This window comes from Sesamum indicum, linkage group LG10 (assembly GCF_000512975.1).
Source record: "Sesamum indicum cultivar Zhongzhi No. 13 linkage group LG10, S_indicum_v1.0, whole genome shotgun sequence".
NCBI classification, from domain to species: domain Eukaryota; kingdom Viridiplantae; phylum Streptophyta; class Magnoliopsida; order Lamiales; family Pedaliaceae; genus Sesamum; species Sesamum indicum.
Window position 1 is genome coordinate 1,435,444 of NC_026154.1, and position 11,828 is coordinate 1,447,271.

At 38.3% G+C, this 11,828-nt stretch overlaps 2 protein-coding genes across 2 annotated transcripts in view; both read left to right on the forward strand.

Annotated features, from left to right (window-relative positions):
- LOC105171524 lies at positions 139-6,100 on the forward strand. Its single transcript, XM_011092673.2, has 13 exons — positions 139-614; positions 1,074-1,257; positions 1,526-1,594; positions 1,685-1,783; positions 1,932-2,011; positions 2,099-2,924; positions 3,207-3,895; positions 4,295-4,379; positions 4,481-4,532; positions 4,627-4,676; positions 5,394-5,441; positions 5,544-5,731; positions 5,832-6,100. The coding sequence occupies exons 1-12, from the start codon at positions 265-267 to the stop codon at positions 5,718-5,720; spliced, it is 2,709 nt and encodes a 902-aa protein (XP_011090975.1). The 5' UTR covers positions 139-264; the 3' UTR covers positions 5,721-5,731; positions 5,832-6,100.
- LOC105171525 (ABC transporter C family member 4) overlaps positions 8,795-11,828 on the forward strand; it is a gene marked incomplete in the record, with an annotated part of 6,525 nt that continues 3,491 nt past the window's right edge. The window contains 2 exon segments of the mRNA XM_020697160.1: positions 8,795-11,195; positions 11,279-11,599. Coding sequence (XP_020552819.1) covers positions 9,093-11,195; positions 11,279-11,599 — 2,424 coding nt within the window.

Below are 11,828 nucleotides of genomic sequence, written 5' to 3' on the forward strand. Positions count from 1 at the left end.
ATAATTAATCATTTTATTTTGACCGATCTTTGAATATTTGAGCAGAGTATCGGGTCCAAAAATTAAATAAACAAAGAAATTGGGACTACTTATAAAATTTTAACAAATCTAGAGGCATTTTCACAATTTGCCATTTCTTCCCCGTTCTTTCCTTCACACTATCCACCCACTGCACTCTGTAGCAATTTATCACTCTCGGATCGCATGCAATCCCCGTTTTAAAAATCCGCATAGAAATTCCAGCTATACATACACATCCGTCGTATGTATATGTACGCCATGGAACCTCCGCCACCTCAATCATTGGCATCAGAACCGCATCACTACTCAAGTCAGCGATACAATCACCGGAGCCACCGCGGGGAAGCCGGAGGAACGGTGGAGATGACGAAAGAGTCCTCTCATTCCGATAACAGTGCCAGTAGCACCAGCGGAGAGAGACGGGGAGGAGGCGAGATGCATCGCGCCACACTGGATTGCAACCTCGCGTCACTCTGCGATCACATTCAATTGGAAGGGTTTAATAATGGTGTTTTTTCCGACGTCGTTTTAAACGCCATGGAGTCCACTTATCATCTTCATCGCCTCATACTCTCCCGGAGTTCTTACTTTCGGTATACCATCTTTCCTCTTTCGATATATATCTTAAAAGATCAATAAAGAGCTATTAAAGTTATATAGTTGTTACTTTAGACCTATTTGATATTGAATTGGGGTTGGATATTAGTTGATTACATTAGTTAGCAAGTGATAGGGTTGGACAGAATGTTTTGTGTAGATACCTGTCAATTTGGGCCCTCTACATTGATTGTTTTGGTGAACTTGTTCGCTGCCAGTTGCTTGAGGACCGACAAATGAAATGACTCTGTTAACTCTGTGAAATTAATCGACTATCTTCAACAAAAAACAAAAGAACTACCAAAATTATTGTTGAGTGACTGTTTTCTTATTAGTAAAGGACAATGATGTTGAAATGTGATTTTGTTTTCTTGTATGTGCGACTTGTTTTTTCACCCTACAAGTTTGCTCTTCAATTGTAAAAGACATTACTTAAATTCACCTGTACTCTGCAGGAAGATGCTCCAGGGCCCATGGAAAGAAGCCAGTGCGCCGGTTTTGACCTTGCACGTGGATGATAAAAATGTAAATGGTGAAGCAATGGAAATAGCTTTGGCCTACCTCTATGGACATTATCCTAAGCTTAATGACAATAATGCATTTCGGGTTCTAGCTGCTGCATCTTTTCTTGACCTTCAGGTAAACAATGGCAGCAGTTACAGATCCAAAGGATTTCATTTATGTAGAGGGATGTAGTGCAGAACCAAACTCTTTCCTTGTCTTTGTCAGTGTTCGGTCTCACCAGATTTAGAGCAGTCAAATGTTTACAAAGTTGTATTGATGGATACCACTTCACTTTTAATGTTCAACTGCTCAGAGAAAATTCTTTATGCTTTTTTGCCTCAACCTCTGTTGCATAAATTTATTGTCTCTGCATTGCCTTACATCTTTGACATGTTACATGCAGGATTTATGCGAAATTTGCACAGACTTCATCATAGCAGAATTGTGGTCTTCAAACTTCTTAACTTATCAGGTCTAATTATTTTTTAGAATGATAACAATATAACATCGACTTACTTGAATATAAGTCATTTACTGTGGACTGACATTCATCTTAGTGTAGGTCTTTGCTGAGAGCCAAGACTATGGCATACATGGGGAACGTGTTAGAAATGCTTGTTGGGGCTACCTCTGTCAAAGTGGTGCTCAAGAATTGAGAGAGGTACATGTTTAAATCTTCTGGCAGTATAGTGCTATGAGCTTTCGGACATACTTTCTCTTAAGCTTTGACTGGTGATAGGACATAGTACTTTGTTTTGTTTTTCTCTTTAAGATTTGATGAGCTATATCCAACCTCTTATCTATATCAGGTGCTCCCAAAACTTTCCTCTCAAACATTACTGGCTCTACTTACCTCAGACGAATTATGGGTGCCCAGTGAAGAGAAACGGTGAGGATTCTCATTTGTATTGTAAGGTAAAAGTTATATAGTTGTAATGCTGAAAGTTATCTGATTCTTTTTCTGGAAACTGGGAAGGTTTGAACTGGCACTATACACTCTTCTTGCAAAAGGTACGCCTTGCAACGAACAACATCAGGAGCAGGGAAGTTCAAGTTGTGAGGTGGTAGGAAGTATCTCTTCTGATTCTCCCAAAGTGAATGGGAAACATTTGGCTGATGAAAGGAAAAATGAATTGCTGGAAACTGGAAGAGGACGCTCAAAATCAAAAGATGAATTTGAAGGCCACAATGCAGCTCATAGTATTTTGTTTGAGCTTGCAGATTCCATTGTGGATTCCCATGCTGACTTTGCCAACTATGATCAAGCCCAAACAGCATGCAATAAATCTAATTTGGAGTCGAGATATAATTGCAACAGTGGACGACCTTCAGCAAGTAATGCATTTTATGCAGATGACACTAGTGCCCCAAGTTCTTATCTGAATGTACATATAGGTGTCCGTGTTGGAATGAGTGGGTCAGCAGGCAGTGGTTTGGCCTCAGAAGGACCATCAGATGAGGAGTCCAGCTACCAATTGAACAGCAGTTGGTCTCCAGGAGATCAAATGCAATGCAAGTCGATGAACTCTTCCTGTAATGTATTGATGCCAAATGAATGGGAAAGATGCAACATGTCACCTCTGACATGGGGCGGTAGGATTGTGGGCAGAAGAGAGGTTAAAACTTGCCTAAAACGGCAATATGGGATGAGCGGAGAAGATTATGATTCTTTTCTCAGTATTTTTGAAGGGGGCTCTCTTTTATACTGTAACATGTCTTTTGAGGCACTCTTAAATGTAAGAAAGCATCTTGAAGAGATGGGCTTCCCTTGCAAAGCAGTGAATGATGCTTTGTGGTTACAGGTATATTACTGACTTCTTGCGTACATTTGCTTAAATAGTGCTCATCCTCAGGGAGGATCTGAAAAGTCATATTTCTGAGTAACCTGCTTGTTTTACAGTAGCAAGCTGGTTTCAGCTGAATTTGATGATTAGGGATGTTACTACATTAGTTTATTTGTTGATGCAATGCATATTATGTTTTCGACGTCCCATAATAGAACTTTGTGATTGATTCTTTGATATAGTTCATTTATTGCCACAGATCTCACTTGTACTGCTCTCACCATTTTCTGCATGTTATAGATGCTCTTAAGCCAGAGAGTCCATGAAATTGGTGCAGATACATGCAAAAGTTGCTCTCTCGTGAGTATGGCATGTGCATGTAGACAACCATTCGGGTACTCGCGTGCAGCATCTGGATACTATGTGCAAGATCATGACCACAACAATTTACCTGCCAATGACATAGGGCATGTCTATATCACCAGTTCTGCTCAAGGGGAAAGAAATGGGCTCTTTAGGCCAGTGCGTGTACATGACAGGGGCCCTATTGATGGATTAGCTGGAATTGGACGCGGAACTACATCTGTGCCTGTAGTTGCTTGGCCTCCAACTCGTTATGTCTTTTCTCGCGTTCCATTTGGTATTGGCAACCGAAGTAATCAGCAACCTCCAGCTAATGATGACCCAGAGAACAGAGCTGACAACAATGGGGACCTTGCTGGGGATGGGTTGACAGCATTGGTTGGGCTCAGTCAGGGATCAAATGATGTCACTAACGTGCACGAGGTGCACATGGGAAGAGAATATGAGACAGGTCTGCAGAGCAGACTGGCAGGATCCTTAACCCCTAGGTCAAGTCCCAGTTGCATTTCCGTGCAAATGGTTGACTCACCTGAGCGTACTGCAGGGATTGAGTGGGAGAATTCAAATAGCTCTATATCATTGGATATGAAGACACCTTTGAGCCATTTCCCACCTTTTCGCTTTGCGTAAGGCATCCTTTCTTCTGGCACAGCCATTGAGATTTTTGCTGTAATGGTTAATCTTTTAAGATTGTTCAAGATGGATGGTGGTAATGTAGATTTGAATACATGTGGGAACAGTCAAAGAATGGTTGTCCACTTGGTCCTTAACCACTTTGTGTACTTCAATGCCCATAGTTATGACAAAATGTAGCTGACCCTTCTCTTACACTTTACTTTATGAGCGAAGATGAAATCTATGCACTAGGATAATAGAAATAGTGATCTGTCTTTGACTTGTTCTAGTTAATGGAGAACTTTGAGAATATATAACTTTAGTAATTGGCTTCTCGAAACTGGTGTTTGATAGTTACTGGAATAAACTATTGTACTGTAGTCTTTGATCATCCTGTATTGGTTTTTCAGGGTTGAATTTCATGATGTGCATAGACTCACTGATGGCCAAGTTAAGCACTCCCCTGAAGTATTTTATGCCGGTTCCTTGTGGAAGGTATGAATAAAGAAAAGTAATTTACGGCTGATTCTGTTGATCCCGCTCTCTATCTTGATTGATAAATGAAGTCTGATTTTTTTGGTCTGTTGGATACATAGATTAGTGTTCAGGCTTTTAGTGACGAAGATCCTCAAGGACGCCGTACTCTTGGTATTCTTCCTAAACTTTTGTAATAGAATAAATTTTGCCTTCGGAAGATTGTATTATTTAATTGCTGTACTTTTTGTTATCATCTGTCATTCAGGTCTTTTTCTTCATCGCCGGAAGGCAGAGACCAGCGATCCACTTAGAAAGGTACTTGTAGTTGCGATTTTTGGCTGCAAACACAAATTTGATGGGTGTTTTTGCAGCCCAGGTCATGGGAGCATTTTGCACCACCCAGACATGATTTAACACTTGGTTCTTGTTGGCTGCTAACAGTCTCCATAGTTTGAATTCTCTTAAATCCCCAGACCACCAATCACCAATAATTACCATGATGCTTATGAACAGATGCCCTACTGGTTCTCCACAGCTTCATGCCCGAACTCACATGCTATAATAAAATAATTGTGTAACACTTGGTTTCTAACTTAGAATCATGCTGAAATAATGTGTTAAAACTCATGTTACTTTGTCACAACAGCTTCATTACTGTAACATCATCATATTAATATCAGTCCCAGTTTTGTTATAAATAAAAACCAGGATACTTAATAATTGTTGCTCACCCTTACATTTCTTTTGGATGCTCACCAAACCCATGAAGGTTTTAATAATTAGTTTTTGAAATGTACAAGAGTTCATTGTTCTTTGAAAATTATCCAAACACAGGCGCCTTCTTGGAAACAGTGCTACCAAAAAATTATTTTTTGTCACATTATTCTAAGTCAATGTTAGAAAAGCTTTGTTGAACCACTCTAACTGTTAGACGATCTTTTGTTTGCTTGTACACCTGAAAATAAATTAAATTTCTTGAAAATGAAAGTATGATGTAACTAATGCTGCATTTTCTGCCTTTTATGATTCCAGCTTCATATGTATGTTGATTCCAGGGAAAAGGTTACTGCTAGATATCAGGTGAACTGACTAAGCCAATGTACTTATTGCAAGAATTTTTCATCATTAGTCGAGGGGCCATAATGTGTCGTTAACTAAGTGTTACAATATATGAACTTTCAGTTGATATGTCCATCAAAGAGAGAAGTGATGGTTTTTGGAAGCTATAAGCAAACAGGAACACTTCTACCAAAAGCTCCAAAGGGATGGGGTTGGCGAACAGCATTGTTATTTAATGAGCTTGGTGATCTTCTTCAAAATGGCGCCCTACGTGTTGCTGCCGTTGTGCAGCTTATCTGACAATTTTTGAGGTAAATAACGCGCTGGCCCTTTCAATAGAATACTAGGTGCGGCATTTTTTAAGAAACTAAAGATGTTAATTCCTTGTTTTTTTGGTATTACATGGTTCAGATGGAGTCAAGCAGAATTATGGTTTTCGCTGCACAAGTGATATCAACATTTCAGCACTTCAAAACCAATTCTGTGTTCCGCATTCTCTGGTCTGCACCTAATATTTGTATTCTAGACTTACATTTCACGCACTTGTGTAAATTGCCAGTTCTTTTTTAATTTCATTTTATGCAGTTTTGTTGCGGACGGGAAGAGAATTGTGTATATGTTATACTACTCCTGTCATGCCTTACCATTCAATGCAAAAAATATGTTGGTTTTCCTGAGTTGATGCTGCATAAGACTCTTATTTTCTATTCTTTACATCCCAATGAATGATGTCATATACATGATAAGTCTCTCTGGCGCACAACTACAAACAATCTTGAATGTGAACTTTGATCTTCATTTCAGTCCCGCAACAACTTTGAACTCGGTTATGTTTGTATTTCCTAATCTAGGCATGTCGACTATGTGGACGGCTAAACTAAGGTTGTGAGCACTGAGAAATCATGTTTTTTTTACAATTCATAAAGTTGCGTTTCACTGTTAGGGATTCAAATTCCTTTGCCGGATGTGATATTCTGAAATCTGTCGTATTCTCTCATCCAACTCCATCGAATTAACCGATGCATTTACTTATCAGAATGAGTGGTGTTAAATGGACTGCAATCTGCAGCAGATTCTCTTTGGTATTTCATTCTGGGAATTATCGTCTGATTCACCAATGGCTTGGTTTTGACGATTCTTCTTTTGCTTTTTTGGTTTCTGGGTTACTTGGTTTTGACAATGTGGCACAAGACTTTAATGAAACACGTGAACTGTTTCGTTTTGGCGGGCATAATGACTGGAAATGAGCCCACGACTTCGTACACACAACAATGTCTTGTAGAAGTTTAGGTTAATTGCCGAACAATCACAACTTCATTCAAAGATAAACATCTTTTCCACCAAACACAAATAGATAGGGATTTTCATTATCATATTTAGGTGGTTGGTGGCACTAAATACGTAATATCTGTCAACGCTGCCTTTCCTAATTATTATATTAAAATCAACACTACAAGACCTTAAGTTCAAAAGAAAAGGATAAACTGCAATCGACACTTTCAAGGTTTGCTATAATTGTAAATATTCTCTTCTCATCTGAAAAATTACAAATTTCATATAAGATCAATAGTTGTTTGATAAATATTATTTATAATGGGCAATCATATAAGGGTAGTTTTTTTATAATCGTTAATCTTAAAAAAATATTTATAATTATGATAAATTTAAAAAAGAAAACGTTAGTAATTTACTCTTTTGAAAAAAATGAGTTAAAAAAAGTTTAGAAATAAAAGTGGGCAGCATCTTAAGTGCTCCTGGCAGGACTTGAATTCTGATGTTACAAATGTCCTATCAGTAAACGGAATCTATATTACGCATACGTACAAGTAAAAAGCAATTGAATTGTCATTTTGGCCCATGGTATTAATAACAAGAAACAAAAGGCCAAAAGATGACTTTGACTATGTGATGATGACCCTTTAAAGCCCGTTGCTGGACTTTTTCTTAATCATTTATGAGTCATGGAAGTGTAGTTTGGTGATATCAGTGGAAATTGCATATAAAAAAATATCCAATTTAGGGATGAGCTTTCATCTTGTCTTGCAATAATGCTGAAAGTGGGTGTCCAAGAAAGAAAGTAAAAGGGACATGAGAGGCTGTGGTACTTCCAGTTTTTGTTTTTCTTCTTGTTTGAACAATCCATAGAAAGAAAATGCGGATATTACTAGATTATGGTCACATTTTCATTATATTTTGGTCCCATAATTATACTTTTCTTTTATAATTTATTAGGATTGTAAGCTGATTTTTTTTATTTTTATCTTTCTAATTTTGAGATTTAAACAAATTTGGTTGGAAAATGGTATGTGTCAATGAAAAATTCAAAAAACAAATTTTATTGGCTGAATTATAATGACGTATTAAGTGGTGGCTGATGTAAAAAACGACGATAAGGCATAAGTTGCTTTGATAATTAAAAAAAAGCTAATAAGATGTGTTTTCTTAGTTGTACAATCATAATAAATTACATAACTAAAGTATCAAATAAATATAATTATTGAATTAAAAATGCAATTAAACTGACTTGATGCTGACTTTCCTATTCCTCGTCAATAAACTCCAGATGCAAGTTCCAGAAGTAAATCCTTACTTTAAACAGATCCTATTATTTTAGAGTTAAATTCATTTTGATTCTTCGATATGTAAAAATATAAAAACTCTCTCTACGAAATTTTTAATATAAAAAATTATCCCTATATTATAATAAATAATCACACCGTCCCTTTGTCAACTTTAATTTATTTTTTATAAAAATAATGATTAAAATATCCTTTTAGTTAATTGTTCAAACTAGACCTATTAATATATATTATTTTAAATTATAATATATAATTTATATTGTTAAGATATACTTATAATATATATAATTATAATTTATATAACCCACCCCCACCCCCTGCGGCCCCCCTACTTCGCCCCCTCCCCCAACCCCCGCCTCCCCCACGCCCATCTTCTTCCCTCACCACTTCCACCCAATTCGACCTCCTCCCCTATCCACCCCCCACCTGCTCACCCTCATCTAGATTTGGACGATCGGCGTCTCCAAAAGTGGAGGGCGATGCGTTGCCGTCCTTGTTGGATGGGCAACAGCCGTCGCTGAGGGGTGAGGAGGGCGTGGGGCCCCACCCTCATATGCAGTAGCGGCCATAATATATAAATTAATTTTTAATAATTTAATTTAAAAAATATTTTATTATTAATAAATATATAATATTATATATAGGGATGTGACTTGTGAGAGAAGCGTAAAAATATTAAAAAAAATTATTTTTATGGTCAATTTGCAGTCAAAGAGCATAAGAGTTTTTTTTTAAAACTTTATTTTATATCGGCTAATTGATATAGGGAATTTTTTCCCATTATTTTATGCATCACATCCTCCAATTATCCAAGAATATGATCTTTTCATAATTTCCTGGTGCTTATTTTCAGTTGAACTTCATTCTTGAAGTTCATGTTTCACATTCCTACATTTCATTCTTTTTTCTTGGGAAAACACCACATTCACTTGTTACCTATAGCATGGATCTCTTAGTGCGATATTAGATTTATCCGTGTTGATTGTTCCGTCTGTATTTGTAAGCTAACGCAGCAGGATCCTTTTTCTGACATTTCTATGTGATTTTTCTGCTTTTGATCTCAGGAGTACAAGTTCCTGGTTAGTTCTTTTGGATGATCATGTCTTCTGTTTCATGGCTCACGTCCCTCGAGTGTTCAGCCTCCTTTGATGATTCGAGTTCTTTTTCAACTGTACTACACTGGCTGGAATTCATTTTTCTGTCACCATGTCCGCAGAGGATTCTGTTTTCAGCCATTAACCTTCTGTTCTTGCTCACCCTTGTTGTACTGGTGCTGAAACGGCTGTATCTCCGACTCCTTAATGGCCGAAATTTGGGATCCTCAGTTCTTGAGAAACCTCTTCTTGGAGGTGATAGTCATGGTTTTAGAATCACTTTGTGGTTTAAAGCTTCTTTTGTCGTCACAGCTCTATTAGCCTCTGCCTATGCTGTTCTCAGCATATTGGCCATCACTAAAGGCGTCGAATCTCAATGGAACTTAATTGAGGTTTTGTTCAAATTGTTTCAAATGATGGCTAATGTGGTTGTTTTGGTTCTTATTGCACATGAGAAAAAGTTTAGAGCTGTCTCTCATCCGCTGCCCCTTCGAGTGTATTGGGCTGTGGACTTTGTTCTTGTATGTCTGTTTGCTGCTATGGCTATCGCTCGTTTAGTCTCTAGTAGTGAAAATGTTGATCTCAACATGAAATTGGATGATTTGTTTTCCTTGGTGAGCTTCCCGCTTTACGTTTTTCTGCTTGTTGCTGCTGTGAAAGGATCATCTGGGATTAATTTGGTTGCTGATGAGGATCTTGATGAGAACTCAAGACCAAAAGTAGATGAACGGACTACAGAGGATTCTGATGTGAGTGGCTATGCTTCAGCTTCATTGTTGTCTAGAGCCGTGTGGCATTGGATGAATCCGATTCTGAGCAAAGGGTATAAGTCTCCTCTGAAAATGGACGAAGTCCCTTTGCTTCCACTCGATCATCAGGCTCAGAGTATGGCTGAACTGTTTGAACTTTATTGGCCTAAGCCTAGTGAGAACTCAAAGAACCCTGTAAGAACAATGCTGATCAGATGTTTCTGGAAGGATCTTGCTTTCACAGGTTTTCTTGCTCTTGTGCGCTTAGCTGTTATGTATGTCGGCCCGGTCCTTATCCAAAGTTTCATCAGTTTCACTTCTGGGGACAGAAGCAATTTGTATCAAGGTTTTTATCTGATATTGATTCTGTTAATAGCGAAAGTGGTCGAAGTTCTTTGTTCCCATCAGTTCAATTTTCTATCTCAGAAGCTGGGGATGCTTATGCGTTCCGTTCTGATGACTGGTATATACAAGAAGGGGCTCAGATTGTCCTGCTCCTCCAGGCAGGATCATGGAGTCGGACAAATAGTGAATTATATGGCTGTTGATTGCCAGCAGCTAGCGGATCTGGTCTACCAGCTGCATACGTTATGGTTGATGCCGTTTCAAGTGGGAGTTGCTTTGTTGCTGATATATGTTTATATCGGAGTCTCTGCAGTGGTTTCATTGGCAGCAGTTGTTGGAGTTATGTTCCTAACTCTGACGATAACTCGGAAAAACAATTCGTTTCAGTTTAATGTGATGATGAGTCGAGACGTGAGGATGAAAGCTACTACTGAAATGCTGAACAACATGCGTGTCATCAAATTTCAAGCGTGGGAAGACCACTTCTACAAGAAAATCCAAGCTGCCCGTGAGAAGGAGTATAGTTGGCTCAGTAAATTTATGTACTTGATTTCTGGCAACTTAATTTTGCTGTGGAGCGTCCCAATTCTAATAGCTGCACTCACATTTGGTATTGCAACTTTGATGAAAGTCCCTCTTGATGCTGGGACTGTTTTCACGACAACATCCGTTTTCAAGATCTTACAGGAACCGATTCAAAGTTTCCCACAAACTCTCATCTCGATCTCACAAGCAATCATATCTTTGGGGAGGTTGGATAGGTATCTGACCAGCTGTGAATTGGAGGATAACAACGTAGAGAGAGAGGAAGGTTGTGGTGGTGCAATAGCTGTCGAGGTGAAAGAAGGAACTTTTGCATGGGAAGACGAAGGTGGCGAACATGTTCTTAAAGATATAAATTTTGAGGTTAAGAAAGGAGAGCTTGCGGCAATTGTTGGAATGGTTGGATCAGGAAAATCTTCTTTATTGGCTTCTGTTCTAGGTGAGCTTCACAAAACTTCAGGAAAGGTATGAACTGTTTTTCCACTTTCAGCCCACAGAATCGTTCACTTCCTCATCTCTGCCCATGAATATAAAGGTTTTCTATACAGGTGAGGGTTTGTGGGACTACAGCTTATGTGGCACAAACGTCATGGATACAGAATGCAACAATCCAAGAAAATATACTGTTTGGTTCCCCAATGAACGTTGAAAAATATAAGGACGTAATAAAGGTGTGTTCCTTAGAGAAAGATTTGGAGATTATGGAACACGGTGACCAGACAGAGATCGGAGAACGTGGCATTAACCTTAGTGGTGGCCAGAAGCAGCGGATACAACTTGCCAGAGCTGTGTATCAAGACTGTGATATCTATCTATTAGATGATATATTCAGTGCAGTTGATGCTCACACTGGAACAGAGATATTTAAGGTTCACACAAAACTTGCAACTATAGCTTACTTTTTCTTCCCTTTGATCAGTAACAGATACTGTACGTAACACAAAATGTTTGTGCAATGAATCTGCGTTCTCATCGAGTTATCCCATTTTTTAACCAATTCTTGCTTTAAATGATGTATGACAACTTACAACATGAAACGGCATACATTACTCGAGAAACTTGTTTCATTCTGCTCAATGTTTTTCCATATCATTTTGG